Below are 26507 nucleotides of genomic sequence, written 5' to 3' on the forward strand. Positions count from 1 at the left end.
TAAAAGTGGGTGGTCGGTGCAAAAACTTCCAACAATTTGGAAGATCTGCCAGTCCAGCATCCCCAAAGGCCTGAAAGTGCAAGGTTAATAGAGCATTCATTTATTTGACTTTAATTCTGTGCTTTCCCAAAAATTAGAGTCATTAAGAAGAAGGGTCTTGACACAAAACATCACCTATTCCTTTTCTCCAGAGATGCTGTCTGACCTGTTGAGTTACTACAGCTTTTTGTGCCCATCTAGAGAATCAAACACAATTTGACTTTGGAAAACTTGAAGTTTAAGTGTTTGAAGCCAAGTTCTGTGTGTGAAGTAGGTAATATGACTGCATATTCAGAACCTGTTACGTGGGTCAAAGTGTAACAGTTCCCTTTCAATTGCCTTTAGTGTCATAATCGCCTTGAGAATAAATGTATGTTATAACCTGTTGATGTTAGCAGGTAACATTACCTGTTAGTGATGAATGTCACTCATCAGAGAGCAATTTCAATAGAGTGATGAGATAAGAGTTACTTTTCCAGACATATTAAATGTTTCTAATGTTACAGCCCAAAAGATCAGTAAACTAAATTATAAAATAAAATGTAATATTGAACTAATGTTTAAAACTGGATGTCCTTGTGCAGCTTTCATTTTTAATATAGAACTTCAAAATTTCTATTTGCAAATTAAATATTACTCAGTTGCATAATTAATTGTATCAAAAAACACTTTCAATGGCACTGACCTGAAAAAAATGGAGAAATTAAGTAGTACTAGACTAAGTGGGACCCGGTGAGTCCCTGTCACACAGGAGGCTTGGTCCCCCAACGCAATATTCCACCACTCACCCATAGCCCTCAACTCCACCAGCGCAGCTCATTTCCCCTTATCCCTAGCACTCTCTCCCCCTCCTCTTCACCCTTCCTCTTCCCCTCTCCTCCTTCCCTCCCTCACCTCTCTCCCTCTCTTTTCTCCTACCCTCAGTCACTCCCTCCCTCCCTCCTTAACTCCTCTCCCCTCCATTCCCCCTCCTATTCTCCACCACCCTATTCCTCACCTCCCCCTAACCCCCCCACTATCCCTCCTCACCTCCCCCACTGCCCCCTCTCCCTCTATTCCCCACTCCCCCCTCCTCTACTCCCCCCTCCTCTCCCTCTATTCCCCCTCCTTCCCCACTCTCCCTCCGTACCTCCTCCCTCTCCTCCTACCCACCCCAATCCCTCCCTCACCTCTCCTTTCCCCTACCCTCAGTCACTCCCTCCGTCTCTCCATAACTCATCTCCCCTCCCTACTTCCCTCCTCTCCCTCTATCCGCTGTCCTCCCTAGGATCTTGAGGCTGCCGCTCCTCTCCCTTCTTGCGTACCCCGGAGGAGCATCAGCCATCGGCGCGTATCCTCGCTGCGCTGGCACGTATGCAGTGGGGGGTGGAGAGCTCACAGAAAAGACAGGGGAAGAGCCATGGGGGAGAGGGGGGTATCGCAGGGGAGCGGGGCACGAGCCAGCGAGGGGGACCAGAGGGGAAGGGGCTGGAGCTGCGGGGCGTTTGGGACTCACAGCGGGCACTGGAAGCTCTCCTTTGCCGGGATCAGATTCTCCGCTTTCCGTTTGGCGACATCTCCCGGGCCGGCCGGGTCGCGCCGCGCCGCTTCCCGTCCCTCCGAAAATTGTGTCCGGTTGGAGTTTTCCGCCGGCCACCCACAGCGTCCCTCAGCTCCAGTAAAGACACGATGGCGCAGGAAGGGGCAGTCTGTCCGGTGGAGTGACAGGGGAAGAGACCAATCCACATGGCACTGACTGGAAGGAGAGGAGATTTTTAAACCTTGCTAACTTTTACAATATACCACCGATCGTAATGAAACTTGTTGCACTCGTAGCACAGGAGAACGACAAGTGAGCTGGAGAAAAATCGTAGCGCTTTCGCGTACTGTTTTTGCGTAAATAGAAAAACCGCGCAAACTGGAAGAGCATTAGACCAGAGTTTTAGTTATGTGTGGATTCCACATTTTGCAAAGTAAGAGATTAAAACAATATCCTGAATCTACACAAAGCTTTAGTGCACTCCAACATGGCTGATCAGTGGTCTGAAACAAAAGGAAAATTTTGCACAATTTTGAGGAAAGGCAATAAACAGATTCTGTAATCTTATTGAAAATAAATTCCTGGACAGAACTTATGTGCCAATCAATATTACTGAAGCAAAATGGTTGCAAAATCAGGTTCTGCAGGACCTGTTGTTTGTGTTCTCGAGGGAAAGAATCTGTTTCAATGCTACAATCAAATGCGTGAACAGATTTGTGGTCAAAAATATGAATGTCACCAAATTGGTAATAGTACTAGTGTTCAAGGATATGGTAGAAAAATATGAGTAACCAGACTTAAATTTACCAGATCCATTTGTTTAAATCAGTCCAATCATGTTTATTTGGAAGTACCAACATCAGATAAACAGCTGTGGTTCAAGAAAGCACCTCCTTCTCAAAGACAATAGGGTACAACAATAAATGCTCATTTCTGTGATGCCTCTGACTGAATGGCCTGTGGCCTGTACAGCCATTCCAGGTACCTGCTTCCTTTAAGGAGAGGTCACAGACTAGTTCTGCAGAAATGAGGACTTTGATAGTACTTGATAGTTGTTAGAGATGACAGGAGAATGGGGTTAGGAGGGAGAGAATGATCAGCCATGATTGAATGGTGGAGTAGACCTGATGGGTCGAATGGCCTAATTATGCTCCTATCACATATGAACATGAAATATATGAGGGGAAAACACAGCTGCCCCACACACCATGAACTTTATACTGAGTCTGAAGTCTTAAGAATGTGATTTGCCTCAGATGGCTAAAGATGGGTGCTGGCTCACTAGTATTTTTCATCAATGATGAGTGCCTTTGCTCAGAAACAACTTTCAAGATACCCAAAGTAATCAATGAAGATCTAAGTTCCTGCTGTGGGTCTTTATTGTCAATTGTAAGCAGTGGGACCAGGTTAAGAGAGGATGCAGTGATATCCTCATTAATTTTCTCTGCACCCTTTCCAGCTTAATGATATCCTTCCAGTAGCTTGATGACCAGAAACCTTTACAGTTATAACATGATGTCCCAACTCTTGTACTCAATGACCTGACCAATGAAGGCAAGCGGGCCAAACAAGGGATGTAAGTGGTTGGAGTCATGGCTTGCATGCCTTCATGCAGCAGGTACAGAATGAAGATGAATGAGGTAACTGAAGTTGAGAAGGACTCTCCACAGTCCCTCTTGCTTGACAATTAATGGGGGGTTTTCAGTTCAATAAAGGTCACGTATTGTGCTTAATATTCTCCTCAGCATTTTTCTTGAAGTTATTGCATATCTCGGAGATCATGTATGTTGTCCCTCTTTAATGAACAGAACTTAAAAATGCAACTCAGTGACTGCTCAAGGACTGAGAGTTGACAGTTGAGATACCTTCCATGTGGCAGACAGCAGACAGACCTCTACGTATTCCCCCATAATCGGATTTGTCTCCAATCTTGAATATGGTCATGATCATGTAGTCAGAGGAACTCCAACAATCACGTCAATGATTTCAATAGGCTGCTGCCTGCTAACCGAGCTATAAAATGTTATTGACATTTTCATTGGCATCATTATGAACATTGCTATCTTGCCATCCAAGTCCAGAGAAAAACATTTCGACTGAATCCATTCATCATTCAAGTCTCACACAAATATATCTAGCAATGTATGGTTTAATAATTCTCTGAGGTTGCAGTGTCTGGATAATTATTTTAATGTAGCAATATAATCACTGATTGTTTCTCCTGTTTTTTGATACTTTTGCCAAACTAATAACTCTGCTATTTCAAATAGTAGTGGATGACAATAATGTTTCAATATCTGCTTGCTTCTCCAAGTGGAACATCTTTAATTTTTAGGGGGTTGCCAGCTTAGTAAGCATGTGATAGCCTTGAACCAATCTCAGATCAATAAGATAGCTTCTTATATTCGCTAAATCAATATTCTGTGCTGATTTGCAGCATTTTAGCCATTAGGAGCAACTCAATGCATTCCTGTGCATTGTGAAGGACTAGCATTCACTCGTCACAGTAGATCTCTTGAATTGCTAATTTGTCCCATTTCCTAACTAAACAGGGATGCTGCTGCATTAAAAAGTTTATCAACTCTCTGTTCTCTCCTGCGTGTTCACCCTACCCACTACTTATTATTATACAGGAGGCCATTCATCCCACTGAGTCCATGCACAACTCACAGCACATTAAGCCCATCAGTTCCAGTCCCTCTCTTATTTCCCAGTAATTCTGCAACTCACATTCTTGTATGTCCATCAGCTTCCCTTTGCTTCTTCTACCACTTTACACCGCACAGAATATCGTTAGAAAATGGAGCATCCTGAGGAAAACCCAGACGGTCATAGGGAAAACAAGCAAACTGCGATCAGACTGCTCCCAAAATCAGGATTAGACTATGAGAAAGCAGCACTACCTGTGGTGCATGTTCAGTTATCAGCAACATTGCCCATTCTACAGTCTAGAATAATCTGTGACGCATCACAGCTTGGTTTGGGAACAGCTCCATCCAAGACCGCTAGAAATTGCAGCGAATGTTGACGAAGCCCAGACCATCACACAAATTAACCCCCCTTCTATTGATTTCATTTATACATCACACTGCCTCAGCAAGGCCAGCTGCATAATCAAGGACGAGTCGCACACTGGCCACTCCCTCTTCTCGCTCTCTCCCATCAGGCAAAAGGTATAGAAGTGTGAAAATGCACACCTCCAGATTCAGGGACAGTTTCTTCCCAGCTGTTATCAGGCAACTGAATCATCCTACCATAACTAGAGAGCGGTGCTGAACTAATATCTACCTCATTGGTGACCTTTGGACTTGATCAGATTTTGCTGGATTTACCTTGCACTTAATGTTATTCCATTATCATGTATCTATACACTGTAAATGGCTCGATTGTAATCATGTATTTGTCTTTCCGTTGACTGGATAGCACACATACAAAAAGCTTTTCACTGTACCTTGGTACACATGACAATAAACTAAACTGTAAACTGTCTAATGTTAGCATTACTGGTTGAGCTACGCACTATGTAGATCGTCCAGGTTTACTGACTGGCTGAACATAAAGGAAAATTTCAACAAATGTGTCTCTCTCTGTCCCATCTGTGGAGTTTTGAGGTCCTGTGGTCAATGTTATCAGCAGCACTTCTTCCAATTGGTTTTCTTGAAGCAGCTGTGCTTGAATGTTGTGACTATTCATGTCACCATTTGTAGAGTATTCAATGGTGCTCTGTAAGCCAATGTTGTAGTGCTGGTACGTACTGTGTATAATAATCTCCAACAGGAACCAGCAGCTTCAGAACATTGGAGCATACTTTAACATCAACCAGTATGTCACATGTACAAGTAACCCATTTGCACATTTTACATACTGCTGTCCCTCTGAACCTTCACCCACCCCCCTCCTCCCGATCTCCACGGCAGCCTTTGTGCTACAAGCGTCAAACTGCCAGGAATATTGTGCTTTTATAGGCTATCATTCTTTTGAGTGCTGGGAAACAGTAACTGAAGTTTTTTTACTGTAATGCAACTTCCCTTGGGCCATGCAGGTCACGATTCAGTGCATCCTTTTAGATAGAAACTCCATTAACACTCTTGTTTTCAACCAAGTTTGTGATCTTTTGTGACCCAAATTGGTACATGCAGCAAAGTTATATTGTACCAAAAAAGGTGGAAAAGCAATTTCTAAACTGCTGTTTCTCAGCAGAAAACATATATTCAAGCCGGTGTTCAGGAAGAGGAAATATCTCATCAATATTTGACTCTGAAATTCCATAATGGAATATTATTTTGTTGCCATGTTGGTCTGCGCTTTGTTATTCTATATTTTAATGGAAGTGTCTATTTTAAGTAGTTTAATATTTATGATAAATTTCAAATGAAAACATTAAGTTCTCCTGTAATAAGAACCCATGGCTTAACTTTGTGGTTAAATTATTATCTATTAGTTTTTTGGGAGGGATAATTCTGAAAAATATGTCCAGGCAAAGCCTACCTTGTCACTATATTGTCATATATTGTATAAGGTAAATATGTGCATCAAAATTTATGAATGAACTTAATTTCTGATGTTCTTCAAATGAAAGCGTAATACATTTATTCTGGCTCAAGTTCTCCTGATAAAACAATTTCCCAAAATGTTATCTAAGTGACTGTGCAACCATAAGAACAACTTATTTCCCATTTTAAAATCTAAACTGCAGCTGCGCTGTCACAGAAGGTTTAATAATTTGAATAAAATAACTTTGTTGTCAGTTGGCTCAGCTGCTACCTATTAAATCAGAAACTCCGATCGAAACTATGCAGAGTACACCACAGTTAAAAACACATATGAGATCCTGTTTGTAAGTGTTTGTTTGGGTGCCTGTTAAACTCATGATAATTCTCACAGAATATAACACAACTTTCCATTCTCCTGCCTAATTCTTTCCGCAGTCAACCCTTCCAAAACAGAAAATGTTCACTCATCTGTGTGTTCTGTAAGCTCCGCAGAAACTGGTGGCTGCATTCACCTACATAATAGCAGTTCAGAGTAATCACTGAATGGGAAGCCTCGGGAACATTTCTGGGATACCTAATACTGGATCAAAATTAATTTGATTTTCTTTTAAATTAATGTAGAGAAATTTGTGCCCAGTAATTAAATTGCACCCATTTTTGGGTACAGTATAAACATGTTTGTATTTAGCCCAATCCCCAATCAAGCCTTCACAGAAAGCTCAAAAAATTGATGAAATGTGAAAACAGTAATCGGATGGGTTTCACCCATACTGTGCGATAAAGTAGAATGTGCACAATTCCCAACGGGATCTTACATAATTTCTTGCCTCTCGCAAATTTCTTGGCACTTTGTTACTCTTCAATCAAATCGGAGCTTAAAGATGTGTACACCTCGCTGTAGCATCCAGACATGAATGAATGAATGAATGAATGAATGAATGAATGAATGAATGAATACGTTGATTGGCCAAATATGGAATTTGCCTTGGTACTCCGCTCGCAAGAAACAACACGACATACAATAACAATTAAGAATGACACGTAAAACATTAGACAATAATAAAAACATTATAGTTTAAACATGTGAATGAAATAAAACCAGAGTAAAAGGAGGCTACAGACTTTGGGTTATTGAGTAGAGCTACTACTCTGGCTGTGGCGGCTTTGACAGTCCGGAGTCGCCTTCCAGAGGGTACTGCTTCAAAGAGTTTGTGGTCAGGGTGAGAGGGGTCAGAGATGATCTTACCCGCTCGCTTGCAGCGTAGTTTGTCAATGGGGGAGGAAGGTTGCAGCCAACAACCTTCTCAGCTGATCGGACGATTCGCTGCAGCCTCTGGATGTCGTGCTTGGTGGCTGAGCCAAACCAGACCATGATGGAGACAGTGAGGCCAGACTCGACAATGGCAGTATAGAATTGGACCATCATTGCCTGTGGCAGATTGTGCTTCATCAGCTGCCGCAGGAAGTACATCCTCTGTTGTGCCTTTTTGACTGGAGTCAATGGCGCCCCCCCCCCCCATTTCAGGTCCTTGGAGATGATGGTTCCCAGGAACTTAAAAGACTCCACAGATGTGACTGGTGTTATTGATGGTGAGTGGGGTGAGGGGAGGGGGAGCTCTCCTATAGTCTACTATCAATCCCCTGTCTTAAGAGCATTGAGCTCCAGGGTGTTGCGATGGCAACAGGACGCCAGCTGTGTCACTTCCTGTCCGTAGACAGATTCCTCCCCATCCTGGATCAGTCCAATCAGGGTTGTGTCGTCCGCAAACTTGAGAAGCTTGACAGAGGAGTCTGTGGAGGTGCAGTCGTTGGTTTAGAGAGAGTAAAGGAGAGGAGAGATTACGCAGCCTTGCGTTGCTCCTATGCTTGGGTCAGTTGTAATTGGTTGTGTTGGAGGAGATAAAGGTGCAGGTGAAAAGGAGTCAGATCCCACATTCACCCAGAGGGTCAGTCAGTTGAATATATTAAGTACACCCGTAGTAAGAACTCAAAATGCCGGAGTAACTCAACAGGTCAGGCAGCATATCTGGAGGAAATGGACAGGCAATGTTTCAGGACTGGACCTTTCTTCATCCCCTCCAGAAAGCCTGTCTGACCTGCTCAGTTACTGTATTTTACTCAAATTCTAGCATCTGCAGTTCTTTGTCTCTGTAGTAAGAACTCTGTGTTACTTCAAAGGCAACATGCTTTTAATTACATAGTTTTTAAGATGGAATCATTGTTGTGAAAAATGCACCGAGGCAGTACGTACTTTATTATGCAGTTATAAAGTAAAAATCTGCTATTGAAATTCCTGGTTAATGAATAGCAAAGCAAGCAGGAAATTCTGTCTGCTGGGGAACAGGTGACAGGTCAGAGGAAGAAAAGTGTCCGTGTGCAGCAAATCAGCAATGTTGAAATAGGGGATATGTCAGGGTTACCTCTTTATATACTTTATATCTATTTATATATTTCTTTATGACATTCTTTATATCTGCAGTGTCAAAACTCACAGAAAATAGATGTTAAATGGTAGTCTGAGCTCTTTAAGCAAGATGCCATTCATGAATACTTTACAGCAAGCAATTTAAATGATTGGAGCAAGGTTCATTCAGTTGTTCATGTACAGGAGGATTTTCACATTTACTCTGAGCTCATTTATTAAAATGGACTTTAGTTCTATTGAAGGTAGACAAAAATGCTGGAGAAACTCAGCGGGTGAGGCAGCATCTATGGAGCGAAGGAAATAGGCAACGTTTCGGGTCGAAACCCTTCTATTGAAGCTATCCGTGAAGTTTTTTTTAAAATTAATAGTCTTTGTGTTAGATACATAGATACATGGACAATAGGTGCAGGAGTAGGCCATTTGGCCCTTCGAGCCAGCGCCGCCGTTCAACATGATCATGGCTGATCATCCACAATCAGTACCCCGTGATGGGTGACGTTTTGGGTTGGGACACTTCGTTGATGAATCCTAACCCGAAATGTCATCCATCCTTTTTCTACATAGATGCTGCCTGACCCACTGAGTTACGTCACCACTCTGTCTCACTTCTTTTAAGGAAACTGGTTCAATTCAGTTAAGCAGCATAGCAACAGGCTCAAAAGGGCAAACTATCTTCCTTCTTGATTCACAGTAACATTCCCTTTTCAAGCAATCTGGCATTGTGTGTTAGAATTTTTCCAGCAATTAAATACATCCTAAACGTAAATTATTCAGAAGTCTTTTAATAATTCCTAACACTGTGTGAACTTATGAGTTACAGTAAATGTCTGTTTGTATGGTGCGGAATGTAGGCATTTATAATGTATATAAAATATACCCATGTGTTTTCCTTACGTTAGGTGACATGAAAGTAGTGTAAGAACAATTCTAGATGAGCTACCTTTTGTCATTAGCTTATGAGAATAGTTTTAAAATAAGCTGCTTCACTGTCTCCAGCATAATCATAGTTATATTTTTTGCTGTTTAGCTTTGATTTGCTTTTTCCTTTGTTTTAATCTAGATCCTTTTATTGTTTAGATTTTCAACAGCTGTTCAAATAGCCAGAACTAATCTCACTGCTAGCAATTATTTTCTCATTGTGATGGTAAATGGCTTCTGAAAATGAAATCCAGTGGAGAAAAGATTACAGCAAATCAATGTGATGTGTATGATGTATTTGTTTCCCCATAAAATAAGCAGCTGTACAGTTCAGTACCATGATGTCAGTGGGTAGACAATGTATGCCAGGTGCTTTGGACATTGAGCATAAACTTAAACCACTTCAATGGTGACTGAATTGATAATTTTATACAAATGCATTTGCATTTTTGTCAAGGGTGCAGAGTTATGTCAGAAGATGTGAAAACAAGCCAAACGTCTTTGTATACAATATTTGATCCCTCAAATTATTATTTGATCCCTTGCTAAATGTCTTTTTACTAATAGTATTAGTGACAGAAATCCCAATATAAATTGTAACGCAGGATTTACAGTCTTGAGATTCAAAAGTAAAGGGTATGGAGTCAATTGGATGACGGTCTGATTTTATTGCAGCACATGTTCTGGGGTTTAAAGGAGACAAAAGGAACTGCAGATTCTGGAATCTTGAGCAAAACACAAAGTGTTGAAGTAACTCAGCAGGTCAGGCAGCATCTGTGGAGGGAATGGATAGGCGAGGTTTCAGGTCGGGACACTTCTTAATTCTGATGCAGTGTGAAGAATCCCAATCCAAAATGTCACCTATCCATTTCCTCCACAGATGTTGCCTGACCTGCCAAGTTACTCCAGCACTTTGTATTTTTCTCCAGGATTTAATGTTGCATAGTCTTCAATTGCAGTCTTAAGGGCCTGTCCCACTTGCACATCATTTACGCAACATAATTTACGTGTCACGACGCGTGCGTAGTGACGTAGGCAGTGACCCGCGGTCGCGCGTGGCATCCCAGGATTTTAGGATTCGCAAACTCTTCGCGTGCCACCTGCGTGACGCGCAAATGACACCCAAGTGGGACAGACCCTTTACTGAGCAACTTAGTTCACATTCTGTGAATTTGACGTTGCTTTTAACAAGATAAATTATAAATTGCATGTTGCAATATTAAAGACATCATAGAATCATTGGATTGTACTGATACAGAAAGAGGCCATTTGCTTAACGAAAACGTGTCACACTTCATGAGTCATTACAATTATATTGAAGATTTCTCACGCAAAGGTCTGAAGAAAAGTCAGATAATTTAAATATTCCATCTGCCACGTGCAACATGGAATTTTTAATCATCTAATTTACTTAAATACCTCCTTGAACAGAAAACGAACATTTCTATATAATTTATATCTTACATTAAAAGCAATAATTAAAAATAAATACATCAATTACAATTTGCTTACTCAACCTTAACCAGCAAAGTTCCATATATGCCTCTTCCAAGTATCTATTATGTTCTGTAAGTACTTGAATATTTATGCCTGCACATATTTTTACAATCTAACTAGGGTCTTCTAGCTCCAATCTTCCAAACAACCTCTTTGCAATGCTTGTACTTTTTCTCTTAACTGCTGTAACACTATATTCTGCACTCTGGTATTTTTCTCTTTGCACGACCTGTTATACTTTTATACAACTAGATTGTACCCATGTATAGTATGACTTGACTGGATAGCATGCAAACAAAATTGTTTCATTGTATCTAGGTACACATGATAACACTACGAATACAATCTTCAGTTCTTCAGTCTCTTCATAAAATAGATACAAGTTTGAACATATTAGAGGTATACTCAGCGCCCAAAGCTGTGGCCAGGAACCTTTGAAGTGATAGGCTCAGTGGCGCAACGGTAGAGCTGCTGCCTTACAGTGACAGAGACCTGGGTTCTTTCCTAACTACGGGTGCGGTCTGTTCGGAGTTTGCACGCTCTCCCTGTGACTGAGTGGGTTTTCTCCGGTTTTCTGATTTCCATCCACACTCCCAAGAAGTACAGGTTTGTAGGTTAATTGGCTTCAGTAAAATTTGTAAATTGTCCCTAGTATGTAGGATAGTACTAGTGAACGGGAATCGCTGGCCAGCGCTTACTCCGTGGGCCGAAGGGCCTGTTTCTGCTCTGTATCTCTAAACTAAGCTAAACAGTCACTGTGTAAGAAGGAACTGCAGATGCTGGTTTAAACCGAAGATAGACACAATAAGCTGGAGTAATGCAGCGGGACAGGCAGCATCTCTGGAGAGAAGGAATGAGTGACGTTTCGGGTCGAGACCCTTCTTCAGAAATGTCACCCATTCTTTCTCTCCAGAGATGCTGTCTGTCCCGCTGAATTACTCCAGCTTTTTGTGTCTATAATCAGTTACTGTATTGATTATGATATTAGTGCAGATCGTATATCCCCACCATCATCCTGCCAATAAAAAAAAGATTTTTTCAATCCTCCGTCTTGTTTGAGACCTGCTAGTAGTTATTCTCCATGATATCTTACGTAGTCTGGTGGTAGAATGTTGTTTGTTAAAAGTAATATTGTCTGTGTTTTAATATTGTAAAGATCCTATTTTGCTCTCCACTCATCTTTGCGTAGTGAAAACAAACATAACTTATTAATCTAATTTTATTGTCTTTCATTCACACAAACTACTCTTTCTGGTGTATTTAGCGAATTTAAAATAATAATTTGTTCACAATAATCTAAATGTAACAAAGTTTTTGATATTTAGCTGGAAATAGTTGAGGCATATTCATACTAACAAAACTTGTGAATTGTCCTTTTGCTTCATCATAGAATGATGTTTATGATTGGCAGGCATTGCATTAAACAGTGGGGACAAATTTTGTCTTTGCATGATCGCATAAATTTTGATAATGGAATTGAAAATGGCAAAAGGTGTAAAACAAATTGCCAATTCACCCATTATACATAATTGCACAAAGTCAGAATTATCACCTCGGGCTGGAATTTGATTTGTGGTTGCTACCTTTTTCAGCAAAAAAGAAACAAGTGCTTTTCAATCTCTGGCATTTAAATTTGCAAGCATATCTGCGGGATACAAAGAAGACTAGAAGTTGCATCACTATCGCTCGATGGCATTAAAATGAAGCTGTGGGTCATCGTAATAGTCATTGTGAAAGTTTCATTCAGATGGAGTTCTTCTGTTGCAGGGTTTTAAAAACTGCATCATGAGGATTTCCTGTACATAATAAAAAATAAAACATTTATTAAGTATATGATCCACACATAATTGGCCATGGAGTAGGGCCTTTAGAAGACAATGGTGTCTTTGCCCATTGAAAATCTGAGCACAAGAGAAAGCATCATGACAATCCAGAGAAAATACAGTACCTTTCCAATATCAGAAATGTCTGTGATGGGAGTTGTTTAGAGGGTTCTGAAGCAAAGAATTTAAAGAACATTGAGTTTTTGGGAAGGGAGTTGGATGATGTCGTTAGACAGAAGCCAGCATGTTGAGAAGAGGCACAAATAATACTGGAGTTACTCAGCGGGACAGGCAGCACCTCTGGATAGAAGGGAGTCTTGAGTCTCAAGAAGGGTCTCGATCCGAAACTTCACCCATCCCTTCTCTCCAGAGATGTAGCCTGGTCCCCCTGAGTTACTCCAGTATTTGTGTCTATCTTTGGTGTAAACCAACATCTGCAGTTTCTTCCGACACCCATTGAGGAAGGAAATATTTGTACTTAAATTTAATTTCTGAAAGTAATTGAACTGTAAACTTTTATTTTCATTAAATCAGCAAAAGAAAAAATTGTATAACCCACTTCTCAGTTAAACGCAAAAAGGCTTTACCTCTGGTGAGACAAATTTGTGGAGGTCATTATTTTCTCTGTCATTTTTTAAGCTCCTCAGCAATCGGGTCTCTATCAAATACTCCCCAGAGAATGTGAATAAGCATCGGAGATAAAAATTGGAACTTCCGGCCCTCTGCTCAAATCTTGACATTTTATGATGGGATGAAGTAAGCATTTTTGTGCATTGAAGCAGTTCTTAGCCATTATTGTCTAATAATGATTTAGAATGCCATATGAATATTTTGTCTAATTTTTGTGAATAGGATTTTAGAAATGCAAGCTTTTCCATCTCTCATCTCTACCTGTAAATTGCCCGTCTTTCAAAGTAAATATTCATATAAAATGTTTGCTGCTGACCCTAAAAAAGATTAACTGGCATTTTTTTCTGTATTTGTTAATAGCCATTAGAACTGTCAGACATCCTAACTACATTTGAAGTACTTTGGATAATAGCACTGCTGATAGTAATGCTGGCAATTTTCCCTGTTTTGTAGGTCACCGCTAGAGGATTTAGCCCATTGTTGCAGTTTGCCTACACTGCGAAGCTATTACTCAGCAGGGACAACATTCAAGAGGTCATGCACTGTGCTCAGGTCCTGCACATGAACAATCTGGAGGACTCCTGCTTTCGTTTTCTTGAAGCTCAGCTCTTCAATGAGAAAGATGGTTTCATTTTTTACACCAAAGTGTCACCTTTCCAGCAGTCTGATGAACAAGAAGTTGGGAACTCCGAAGGTGAGGAAGAGCACATGCAGTCAGAGACTCATAAGATCACCTGTTCTAAGGAAAGAATATGTGATGAGACACTTGGATGTGAGGCATCTCCAACGTTACCTGAGAAGGAACCCGCTGTGATATCTATTCCCATTACATCAAGTGATGATATGGGACGCTGCCCAAAATACAGGAAATATCAACTAGCTTGCACAAAGCATATCAATAGCACACCACATACTAGTACCTCAGGTTTTCAAAGCACATTTAAAGAAGACCGCCCAGTCCATGCCCAAACACAAGGATACAGCAAGGCACAGGTAAAAATAGAACCGCATGTACCGGAAACCGCTGGAGACAAGCATTTGTCTGGAGCTGACTCAAATGCAATGGAACATGTTATAATTGATAAGGAAATAGATCTTAAACAGTTGAGTCCAATGTGTGTTGACAGACCTAAAAGTAGAACGCCCCCTTGTTCGAGATTCACAAAAAAGACTGATATGGAATCTACTGAGAGACAAAGCCCACTGCAACAAACCTTCAACACCGGAACATCTTGTTCCCTTGAAGAGGGAATGACTCAGGGTGACCTCAAAACAGAATACAGGCCTTACAGTGCGAATCCTGGACTGTCTTGCATGCCTCAAAAAGATTGCAGAAGCTTTATTGCTGGACCATCTTGTGAAGTGATTTGCAAGCAAGAACTGGAATCTGACAGAAAGAGCGTAATATTTTCTTCTGGTACCTTGGACACTCCTGCTGCACATTCATATCCTGGTGGGAGTTCACTAGAAACCGAGCTCACTGAACATGTGCCAAAGGGTTTGTGGACTGGTACTAGCCAGTCACTCCCATGTTCACAGACTTGTCCTTCTACTGAACTTTCAATGGAGCCTTTATTACCACTGAATTCATGTAGCATTCGATCCACTTGTAACACCAGCTGCCCAGTGCCAATTAAAGTGTGCCCCCGATCCCCTCCATCTGAGACCAGAACCAGAACCTCAAGTTCCTGCTCCTCCTACTCCTTTCCTGAAGATGGAAGTGGTGGTTCTCCTTGCAGTTTGCCTCAGTTTGAATTGTCCACATCTCCCTGTTCACAAGGAACGCGCTTTCTATCTGCAGAGCAGCAAGACCTCGGTATGATGGGGGATGCAATGTATAGTCAATGTAAACCACCTTTAAAATGTGAACAGTCGTACGTCACCAACTCAAGTGATGAGTCTGGGTCATTTTCAGAAGGGGACAGTGAGTCCTGCTCGACTCGGGAGCAAGGAAATGAGGTAAAGTAGTAATACTTTTAATAAACTATTGCTCCATGTGTGAATTGATCTAAGATTATAATGCAAATTTTGCCTGTGTTGTAGGACTGTAGGCAAATGGACATGTAACCTTGTGGATCGAGACCCTTCTTGGCTTCTGTCCATTTCCATCCACAGATGCTGCCTGGCCTGCTGAGTTCCTCCAACAATAGACACAAAATGCAGGAGTAACTGAGCGGGACAGGCAGCATCTCTGGAGAGAAGGAATGGGTGACGTTTTAGGTAGAGACCTTTCTTCAGCTGAAGAAGGGTCATGACCCGAATCACCCATTTCTTCTCTCCAGAGATGCTGCCTGTCCCACTGAGTTTCTCCAGCATTTTGTTTCTATCTTCAGTTTAAACTAGCATCTGCAGTTCCTTCCTATACACAAATTCCCCCAACAGTTTGTTTTTGCTCAAGATCCCACCATCTACAGTCTCTTGTGCTTCCATTTTAATGCTCCATCCAGCCCATTTGGCACACTCTGCCTTTGCATAATTCCTGAAGCCACATTTAATTTACCCACCTCACCACTCCACTTAGACTTTCCATTCGTTGCGCAGCCTTAGTGCATAGCAGTGCAATCTGCCAGCAACAAACAGGACTCAGCCTATAAATCCCGAGACTCAGGCTCAGGACTACCCAGATGGTCTTCAGATTCTTGTCTGCTGCCAAAGGACTTTTAAAAAACAGATATCTATGAACCATTAATGTATATCTAAATTTTCTAAGAAAAAGTTTATGGTAAAACAAAAATAATGACAGGCATTAAGATTAAATTTAAAATAACAAATGGCCACTCATTCAATCCAAGTTGCCACACCATTCAAATAATTGGGGTTGTATACCAACTAAGATATACCAACTGGCTTAAAGCTGAAGATCAGATACACTCAGCACATATAATTTTCACTCCTGAACTCAATGCTGGATCGAGTGGTAGACCAAGAAGATATCTGACCTCCGATGGAAGCCTGGCTCATTGAAGACATCCCTCAAGCATGGAGCAGAACAGTGCAGTGATAGTGACCCCTCCCTTACCTGCTCCCCATGTTGATCATGTCCTATTGTGGTACTAGGCCAGGTGACAGGACAGGGCACAATCGAGCCATTACACAGTCAACATAAGGGCCATATTGCTGCCTGTCTGCAGATGAGGTTCAATTGTTCCTTATTATCACGTATGCACTGCACAGTGCAATTCTTGCATCCATCGCTATATTTTGGGGGCATTTGCAAAAGGAAAAAAAAGTCCAAAATCTGTTCCACATGCTAAAAGTGAAAGGTGAGGGGTGAAGAGCCACAAGTGCTGATGGCCATAACACATGATCCTCTGTGCCATGAGTGGGCTCCAGCCTCCATGAGCAATGGCAGCAGATACACCTGTGACCTGAAGATATCATGCACAGCTACTACCATCCATGGTCAGCAATGAGGCTTTTAATACATTGAAAAGATGAAAGAAACATTTATATGTTATAGGCAATGCTTAAACCATGCATTGTTCATGACTTTCAATGTGATATATTCCTTAATAAATTGTGAATTGACACCAAAGGTGGAAAATAGCAACTATTGAATATTGTGATCCAATGAAATGATGCACCGCACATTAATGACATAATCACGTGCAAATAATATGACTGGGAACTGAGATCAGTATTAGGGTAAATTGTTGACCTACCCAAGATTGTTTCTACAGATTGCATGTAAAAATGAGCAACAACAAGGCCACTGTGTGGAAGATCTCTAAAAAAAAATTTTTTTCCATTTATCATTAACATGATATATGTTCGTTTGTGAAAGATGGTATTTTTGCGAGCGCAACTGTGAATAAAACCTGCCACAGTATTCCTGCTAATGTTTGTTATTTTGCAGTTACATTGTAAAATTGTCAAAGGAGAATGAAGATCTGTAATTTGGCACATGATAGATAACATAATGATATATACTACAGTTGCTTAATGATTAGAAATCAAATTCACATTCAGAAGCTCTTATTTCGTACAGGGCAAACTGTAGAGACTAAATGAAAGCCTGAATTCTTTTAAATTGCATGCATGCATTTTTACAAAGCAAGTCATTATTTCCGTTGTACTATAAATAAATATAGTGCATGTCAATAGGCTGAAGAAGGAGAATGAGGTTAAATATAGCAGCACATAAGGTTGAAAACAATACATTGTGGAGGAGGAAGGAAACTGTTAGTATGTTAGTGGTGTCTAATGGGGATTGGTAGTTCTGAATTTTGCATAGTTATAATATTGCTTTATTAATAATTAATGCGCATGGTCATCAACATTGATGTTTAATTGATTATTAGAGTTAGTCTGCGAATATAAAACTCCTGGCAGTTTTAGAGACTGAACTGTATTACACACCATATATTAATAGCACAAATTGAATTTTTATTGTAAGTAAAATAATTCAATCTTATAATAAAAAAGGCCAATGTTAATTCTTTCTAAACCAGGATAGTTTATATGAAAAAATGCGTTGTCATTCCAGATCTCACTATATGCTTCAATTTGCTGCATTAAATCTGTGTTTTGGATCCAATTCATGGCTGATAGCATCACTTTGAGTCTGAATTAACTTAAAACATCCAAATGCTTTATACTCTGGGAAATCTTGGCCAAATCTGCTTGCCATGTTCTTTTGGACCCTGATTGTTCATTTTTTATGAAATTGCATTAAAACTAAAGTATCATGCATATATATATCCTGACTGCAGGCAATTAGCTAAAATCTATGTACAAAGGCAAGCAGTATAATCCTGTTTCAGCCAGCTATGAAAGTATTGCTGATTTTAATCCAATATGGTTATAATTCATTGTTCTCATTTATCTTTGTTTCCATTCCAAATCAGGCACCCAAGTTTTATGACTAATCCTTATGATCAAGCCATAATAGGAGACTTGTCTGTAAAACATCTCCCAAGCAGAAACCCATGACATTTAAAACACTGGAATTCCTGATGTGATTACTAATGTGCTGACTTCCAACTAACAAGAAGCTTCATAGCATATTCCAATTTTCCAATCTAACAGCAATTTTGTAGACATGTGTTTGGGACAGAATCATGCTGGATCAGATAGCAACCCTAAATCACTGTCCACAATACATGACTAACCACATGGATGGATGAGCCTATCTCACTCTACACCCTGGAGTCCATTGCATGCTCCAGATTGTGACTGTGCCTCAGGCACTGACCATGGGACTGGAGCCTGGCCAACTGTAAATCATTTTTCTTCAATTTTTAGTAGTTTTTAAATGTCACCCACATAGAGGCATTTAAAACCTACTAACATTTCAGTATATTTATAAAACATTTTTAAAAATCTATGCACAGAAAGGCAGTTTTAAGTAAAATCATTACCCCTAAATGTTTTTAACACATAACTTGCTCCTTTGCTCTTGAAGTGAATGGCATATCTGATCCTGCATGAAGAGGTTAGAGGGATATGGGCCAAAAGCAGACATTGGGACTAGTGAAGACATCTTGTTTGACATGGACAAATTAGGCTGAAGGGAGACAAAAACCCTGGAGAAACTCGGCGGGTGAGGCAGCATCTATGGAGCGAAGGAAATAGGCAATGTTTCGGGTCGAAACCCTTCTTCAGATTCGAAGGAAACAGGCAATGTTTCGGGTCGAAACCCTTCTTCAGACTCGTAGGAAATAGATAACGTTTCGGGTCGAAACCCTTCTTCAGGCTGAAGGGCCTGTTTCATTGCCGTATGACTATGATTCTCTTTGAAATTAATTATAATTGCATTATGCTCATTGGCATTTAAAGACTCATACACCTTATGCTCCTTCCCAACTTCTTGATGAATTGAATCATAATAGTTGTCCATTAACTCAGAAATATCCTCCTGTCTTACCTGAAAAACATTGTTGTCCTTGTCAGTATTTAGGAAGTTGTACTATTCAACTCCAAGAGACAGTCCCTTACCAAACACCTCTGTACTTTATGCCATTTTTGCAGACCAAGGCTTTCAACCCAGCCTCGGATATTTCAACGTGCCCTCAATAATGGTTTACTGTTATAGCCATCGGTTAATTCTACTCAGTGATCCATGGCTGTCCTTCAATTTCCTCTCTGTGTCTCAGTGTACAGTTTTATGTATGTTGCTCCATCAGCTCCATCGCCTCATATTCCTTATACAGTCTTATTAAGTAATTTATAGCTATCCATATTTATTTATATGTTGCAATTGTTCCATCAGTCAGCAACGACTTACAGCCCACAAGCTCCTCCAATTTATATATCTTGGATGTCAAACCGATTGCATTATTACAAGCATGAATGCGTGCAGTTTAGCTTCCCAACTGCTTTTATTAACATTTGTAGTTTGTTTATATCCCACTGTTGAAAGTGGGCATTGAACGAGAAATCCTAAGTCCAAACGTTCTTATGTTGGTACCAAAGAAGGCTATTTTAGTATCATCTATTGCACGGAAAGATAAACTGTGATTAAGAATTTGGCGGCTGTTCGATGCAGTTACGATCCCTGGGTTTGCTTCGCTGATCTTTCCTCCAAAATGTTTAAGCTGTTATTGCAAAAAGTTGCCAAAATAAGCAGAAAGCAGAAAAAAACATTCATTAAAAAAAGTATTGGAGAAATTAACGGGACTAAGGGGTGCTAAATCCCAGGACCTGATGACCTGGTGGAAGTTATCACTGACAGCAGGGTAGAAACAAGGAACTGCAAATGCTGGTTTAAAAAACCCCACAAAGTGCTGGAGTAACTCAGCAGGTCACGCAGCATCTCTGGAGAACATGGATAGGTGATGGTTCGGGTCAGAGCCCTTCTTCAAACTAGAAGGATAGCGCAGCAGTAAGGGAGCAATGAGAGAGAGTCGCACAGAACTCAGAGAGAAGAGAACTTCATACCTCGAGGAGATTTCACAGTGGAGCAGCGAAATGCAGAAACAAGGAACTAGATGCTGGTTTACAAAAAAAGGCACAAAGTGTGGAATTACTCAGTGGATCAGGCAGCATCTCAGGAGAACATGGATAGGTGATGTTTTGAGTCAGGACCCTTCACAGATAACAAGGTGCAACTTTCTTTATTATTGCCCATTTTTTGGGATCAGGTTGTTGCTTGCTGGACCGGCTTTTATTACCATTCCCCTAACACATTTGAACTTAATAGCGAGCTGGCCATTTCGGAAGACATAATAGAATCAACTGTTGTACGTCCTGAGTAACACGTTGTCCAGATTGGATAAGCCCTGAACCATATTAATGATCCAGAAAGGGTTTTCTGAGAGTTTTAGTGTGCATATGATTGTTTATATATTTTTTTCACCCTAGTTTATAGGGGCATTTTTTTAATTAACCTTTGCAGTTCATCATGGGACATTGATGCCAACTGTCCCATGTTTTGTTTGAACAGCAAGCATGGGTAGACATAAGATTTGCACAATGTTCCACTGTAGTAGTTCATTTGCCTTTGATATGAATTGATGTGGGACATGAATGGGCAAACAATTGCCTTGATTAAAAAAAGTTATACGTAGAACAGCACAGTACAGGAATAGGCCCGTCTGCCCATAATGTCTGTGCCAAACATGATGCCAAGTCCAACTCTTATCTGCCTGCACATAATTCACATCCTTCCATTCCCTACATCTATGCCACTCATCATTTAAAAAAATTCTATCAGGTCTCCCCCTCAACCTCAAATTCTATAGAAAACAATCCAAGTGTGTTCAACATCTTCTTGTAGCTGATACCCTCTGACCCAGGTGTCATCCTGTTAAACATCCTCTGCATTCTTTCCAAAGCCTCCATATCTATTCTGTATTAGGGCCACCTGCACTGCATGCAATTCTACACATGCAGTCCAACCAAAGTCCTATAAAACTGTGTCATGAACTCCTGACTCTTGCACTCAATGCCCCGATCAATTACGACAATCATACCATAAGTGTTCTTTACCACTCTATCTACTTGTGTTGTCATTTTCAAGGAGTTCCGGATTTAGACCCATGATCCTTGTGCACATCAATGCTGTTGTGTCTTGCCTTTAGTTTGCATATTTTCCCCTTACAATTCTGCCTCCCAAAGTGGCTCCCAAACCTCACACTGGCTCAGGTTAAACTCCATTTCTCTACCCCTTTCTGTAGCTAATCTAAATCCCAATGCATACTTTGACAGACTCCCTCACAGTTTGCACCGCAGCAATCTTAGTGTCATCGGTAAACTTCCTAACCAATCCATCCATGTTTACGACCAAGACGTTTATATATATCACAAACAACAGAGGCCCCCAGCGCAGATCCCTGTGGAACTCTACTTGTCACATAAACTAAACTGAAACTGAAACCTCCAGTCTGAATATTGTCTTTCCAGCACAGTCCTCTGTCTTCTATCAGTAAGTCAGTTATGAATCCACATGATCAAGTCACTGTTAATCCCATGCATCTTCTAGTCTACCATGGAGGATTTATCAAATAATTTACTAAAATCCATGTAGACAATATCCACGGCCCTACACTGATTGATCACCTTCGTCACTTCCTCAAAAAACCCGATCACATTAGTAAGACATGTCCTGCTGCGTACAAAGCAGTTGTGACTGCCACTAATGATCCCATTTGCTTCCATTAAAGGGATTAGATCCTATCCTGCCAAATCCTCTCCAATAGCTACCTTACCTCTCGTGTGAGACTCACCGACCTATAATTCCCCTCTTAAACAAAGGAACAACATTAGCTACTCTCCACTCCTCTGGGACCTCACTTGTGATTGGAGAAGATGCAATGATCTTCGTCAAAGTTCCTGCAATCTCCTCTCTTGTCTCTCTCAACTGAGCATTTTGAATGGGGAACTGAGGCATGGAACAAAAAAAGTGTGCATTTGTTAGAAAAACTGACTGCCCGAGTAATATATGTTCAAGGAAGAATTGATGCTTGTTAACATGTTGTCAAACATACCTGCCATCATTTCTCCTGCAGCTACTACCTACTTGGTAGCTGTTGCTAAATTAACCTCTGGAACCAACTGTTTGTCCAGTAATTTTCTCCATCCATGACTACCGCTTTATAAAGAGGCATCAAAGTCTTGGCAAGTCAGTAGCAACCAAATGATGTACATGGCAGTTTGTGGCAGATTAATAACTGATTGGAATAAGCAACCCAATGGAATACAAAAGATGCGAGCTTTGTAACAAGGCTTCCTGTTCGGTTCAGATGACCTTGCATAGATTTCTGATCGGAATCATGCTGAGTTGATATTTATTAGCCTTGTGTATTGTCAATGCAAGTATATGTCATACTCAAGGTTAGTTCTAACTATCTACTGAGATGAACCTAAAAGATATTTAACAGCATAGAACATATATACATTGATTTTCTTCTCAAAGCAAAGCTAATTACTGTTGACAGTCCAAGTCTCTCGCATGTAGAACTCATTGCATGCATTAGGATCTTGGCAAGAGTTTCTGTTTTCATCCGTGTTTTTAAATGGACTCATTAGGTAATCATATCAGGACATTTCATCGGCAATCAGAAGGAAACTTAGAAGTGGTGACAACAGGCCAAGTGCTAAAACAGACAAAATCATGTTGCCAAGATCCAAATATTACGTACTGTGTTGACTGAAATCGCTAATCCGGAGAGGAGATTGTTTGTATGTTGCTGATTCAGCTCACATTTGGAATGTCAGACCCGACCCGACGAGACAGGGTCTCGACCTGAAATGTGATCTATTCTCTCGAGATGCTGCGTGACCTGTTGAGTTACTCCCGCTTTTTGTGTTTGCATTTCAGAAGGATGGGTGCTGAATGATGAATGTTGGTACTTTACAAAAATGCTTACAATTTTGAGCAATCAGAATAATTGGCTCCTAATGTGTTGTTAATCCTGCAAATGATTTCTATGCTGGATTAATGCCTCACACATCATGGCACTTTGTCATTTGATGAATTTATTGAGTACTGCACCTCAGGCAAATTGATGCCATTGATCTCCACAATTGATACCATTGATTTCCACACAAAATAGTGGGCTGGGATATTTACTGGGGTGAGATATGTAGGCAGGAGGACAGAGGTTTGGGCAGAAAATCTGGAAGTCATTGTTTCTGCATGCTGTTGAAATGGTATTTCATTCTGTTCAGCATCCCAGGATTTCAATACCGCAGAAGCCATCCTTATGGAAAGACTTAGATTCCAGTCAAATTGGCAACACTCTGAACAGGCCAGGACCAAGCTGATATATGTCCTGAATCATATATAGGCATCTGATCTGATGGTGGGAAGTCTGAAGATAAAAAAGCTTGTGAGGCCTTGGTAGAAAAAAGTCTGTGGCACCTCAAAGATATCCTTGTCTTCCTTCAGCAAGATATATCAATATCATCTGGTGATGATTGAAACTTATATATTGATGTCCAGGTTTTGAAAGCCGGTTTCAACAACAGCTTTGCTGCGTGAATGTTAGTTAGATGGTCTGGAAAAGATTATCATTCTTTGACAATATGTTCCATTGTTTGACTTTTTTTGCTACAATTGCAACTGGGATTGATTTGAGGTTCAGTTGCTATAAAGAATAACCATAATTAATCTTACCTGGTTTGTATTCAGCACTATGCTGTTCATCGAAGATCTAGAGCAGGTACATGCCCCACAGGTTTAGTGTGAGGCACTTTATTCAAATGTTGCTGTTGTACCAGATGAAGAATTGTCTGGTCACCTCCCAGAAGTGGTTGGTTCTTGTCTTATTCCTGCATCAGTAATGCCAGCTTAAAAAAAAATCCTTAAAATAGAGTGTGTCTACATGGCTTCCAAAACTGCACAGTCCTAGATTTCAATTTCTGTACAACATCCTTGTGTCCCCCACACAAACTCCAATTCATTTGCACCTTCTCCTTTGTCTTTATCAATGTTTCAGCATAGTTTAAGAGTCTACCATAAAGTCCTGATGAAAAATCAATCAGTAACTGTTTCTTTCTTGTAAATTGGTAGCTGACCTGCTGAGTCTTTCTGGCAATTTCTGTCTGATATCATTGTGCTCTCTGCATTATTTTGTTGCGATTGCTAATTCATTAATAATGTTCAATAATTCTAAAATAATATTTTTGTGAACATGCTGACAGTTCAACTGAAAAATTGTATACTGGGAAAATTAAACTAAAAAAAAGCCAAAGGATGGACAAAAGGAGTAAAGACCGTAAAATAAAGTTGAGTTTGGTCTGATGGGATAAGAAATGAATATAAATTGGATTATAAAAAGATAAGAGACAATATATAAGTAGAAAGATAATGTGGAATTAGTCCATCATGGTCACAGCCCACCATCAAAAATGCCTGCATGAGGCACTGCCTCAAGAAGATGGCACCTATCATTAAGAATCCCCACCATCCAGGCCATGGCATCATCTTACTGCTACCATCAGGCAGAAGATACAGAACCCACACCCCCAGTTTCAGGAGCAGCTATTTTTCTCCAACCATCTGGTTTTTGAACTAATCTGCACAACCCCAGTCCAACCTCAGCAACAGAGCATTATGGACCCTTCTTGCTCTACCACCTGACTTGACATGACATGAAAAAATATATATATTAATGATATCTACAAGGAAAGCTTGTCATAGCGAGATTCTCGAGTTTTAAGTGTCCCATAATCTTGAAAATCCAAGATTAAGTAGCAGGTCAGGACCATGAATCAGAACCTTAGGTCACAAGATCACTAGTGCAAGGAGCAGAATTAGCCCATTCGGTCCATCAAGTCTACTCTGCCAATCATGGCTGATCTATCTCTTCCTCCTAACCCCATTCTCATGCCTTCTCCCCATAACCTCTGACACCTGTACTAATCAAGAATATCTATCTCTGCCTTAACCATTGACTTGGCCTCCACAGGCTTCTATGGCAATTAATTCCACAGATTCACCACCCTCTGACCAAAGAAATTCCTCCTCATCTCCATCCTAAAGGACCATCCTTTGAGTCTGAGGCTATGACATCTGGTCCTAGATTAACAGGGAGCTTCTGGCATCAAGGACAGCTCTAATTTCCCACGAAGACTTTAATTCCATTTGGTGTTCTTACAGTTGTGGAGATTTTCAGAAAAATTGTTTTGTCAAGTCCAACAGTGAAGAGAAGGGTTTCGGCCCGAAACGTTGCCTATCTCCTTCGCTCCATAGATGCTGCTGCACCTGCTGAGTTTCTCCAGCATTTTTGTGTACCTTCGATTTTCCAGCATCTGCAGTTCCTTCTTAAACCAAGAGATTTAAATCATCTGCCAATTTAAAGTGATTAACAACCCAATCTCTGTAACCTTCTCACCACAAATGTCGAGATTTACCTTCCTACTAATCACGGTATTTAGGAGTCAAGAGTGTGTGACTATCATATGTACAGACAACAGAACAATGAAATTCTTACTTACAGCAACTTAACAGGCCAGTAAACACAACACGCACAGATAAATACAGTTATGAAAATTAAACATGTGAACTCACCATTGTTATTTCCAGTCAATTCTGAACCACCGCCTGTTGTAATTATATATGAATATTAAAAGTTGTGAATCATAAGGAAATGTTGCTACCTTCATTAATTTAAGTGTTGAAGTGTGTGCATTTTACATCGTATGGTGTAAAAGGGATTTAGGATACTTGTTAATGTGCTCTAACTATTAAATAAAACAGGAAAGTCATGCTGAAAAATCATGCCACAACTATATGAAATATTATTTAGGCCACACATAGAGTATTATTTATATTTCTTGACAGCACTTTACCGGAATAATATAGAGAGGGTCCAAGGGGATTTACAAGGATATTACTGGGTTTTGAAAATTATAATGATGGGTTAACCCAACTGAAACTTGAACTCAGTAGATGAAAAGTTATACTTTATAATCTACGAACATATCTCCAATGACGTATTATAAGTAATCCATTCCACCTTTTCTGTTTTTTTGATATTTGTAACTCTTTTTTCTCTCTTTCTCTCTTTTTCTATCTATATAAAAAAAACACTAGAAGCAGAAGTAATCGACAATTGAAAATGTTAATAATGTATGACTGATGTATATGAAAAGTTTTTTTTACTATAATATGTAACTATACTTTATAATATGTCTACTTCTAATAAAAATATTATTTAAAAAAAATAAAAAATTATAATGATGAGAAAAGTGACGGCTGGAGTTATCTTCTTCAGAAT

General features: G+C 40.2%; 1 protein-coding gene across 3 annotated transcripts in view; it reads left to right on the forward strand.

The window, feature by feature from the left end:
- bach2 (BTB domain and CNC homolog 2) overlaps positions 1 to 26507 on the forward strand; it is a 229995-nt gene that overhangs the window by 192858 nt on the left and 10630 nt on the right. For all 3 annotated transcript variants that reach the window (XM_033021076.1, XM_033021074.1, XM_033021075.1), the window contains one exon: positions 13798 to 15303. In XM_033021076.1, coding sequence (XP_032876967.1) covers positions 13798 to 15303 — 1506 coding nt within the window. The remainder of the gene's footprint in view (positions 1 to 13797; positions 15304 to 26507) is intronic.

Source organism: Amblyraja radiata, chromosome 5 (assembly GCF_010909765.2).
Source record: "Amblyraja radiata isolate CabotCenter1 chromosome 5, sAmbRad1.1.pri, whole genome shotgun sequence".
Classification (NCBI taxonomy): domain Eukaryota; kingdom Metazoa; phylum Chordata; class Chondrichthyes; order Rajiformes; family Rajidae; genus Amblyraja; species Amblyraja radiata.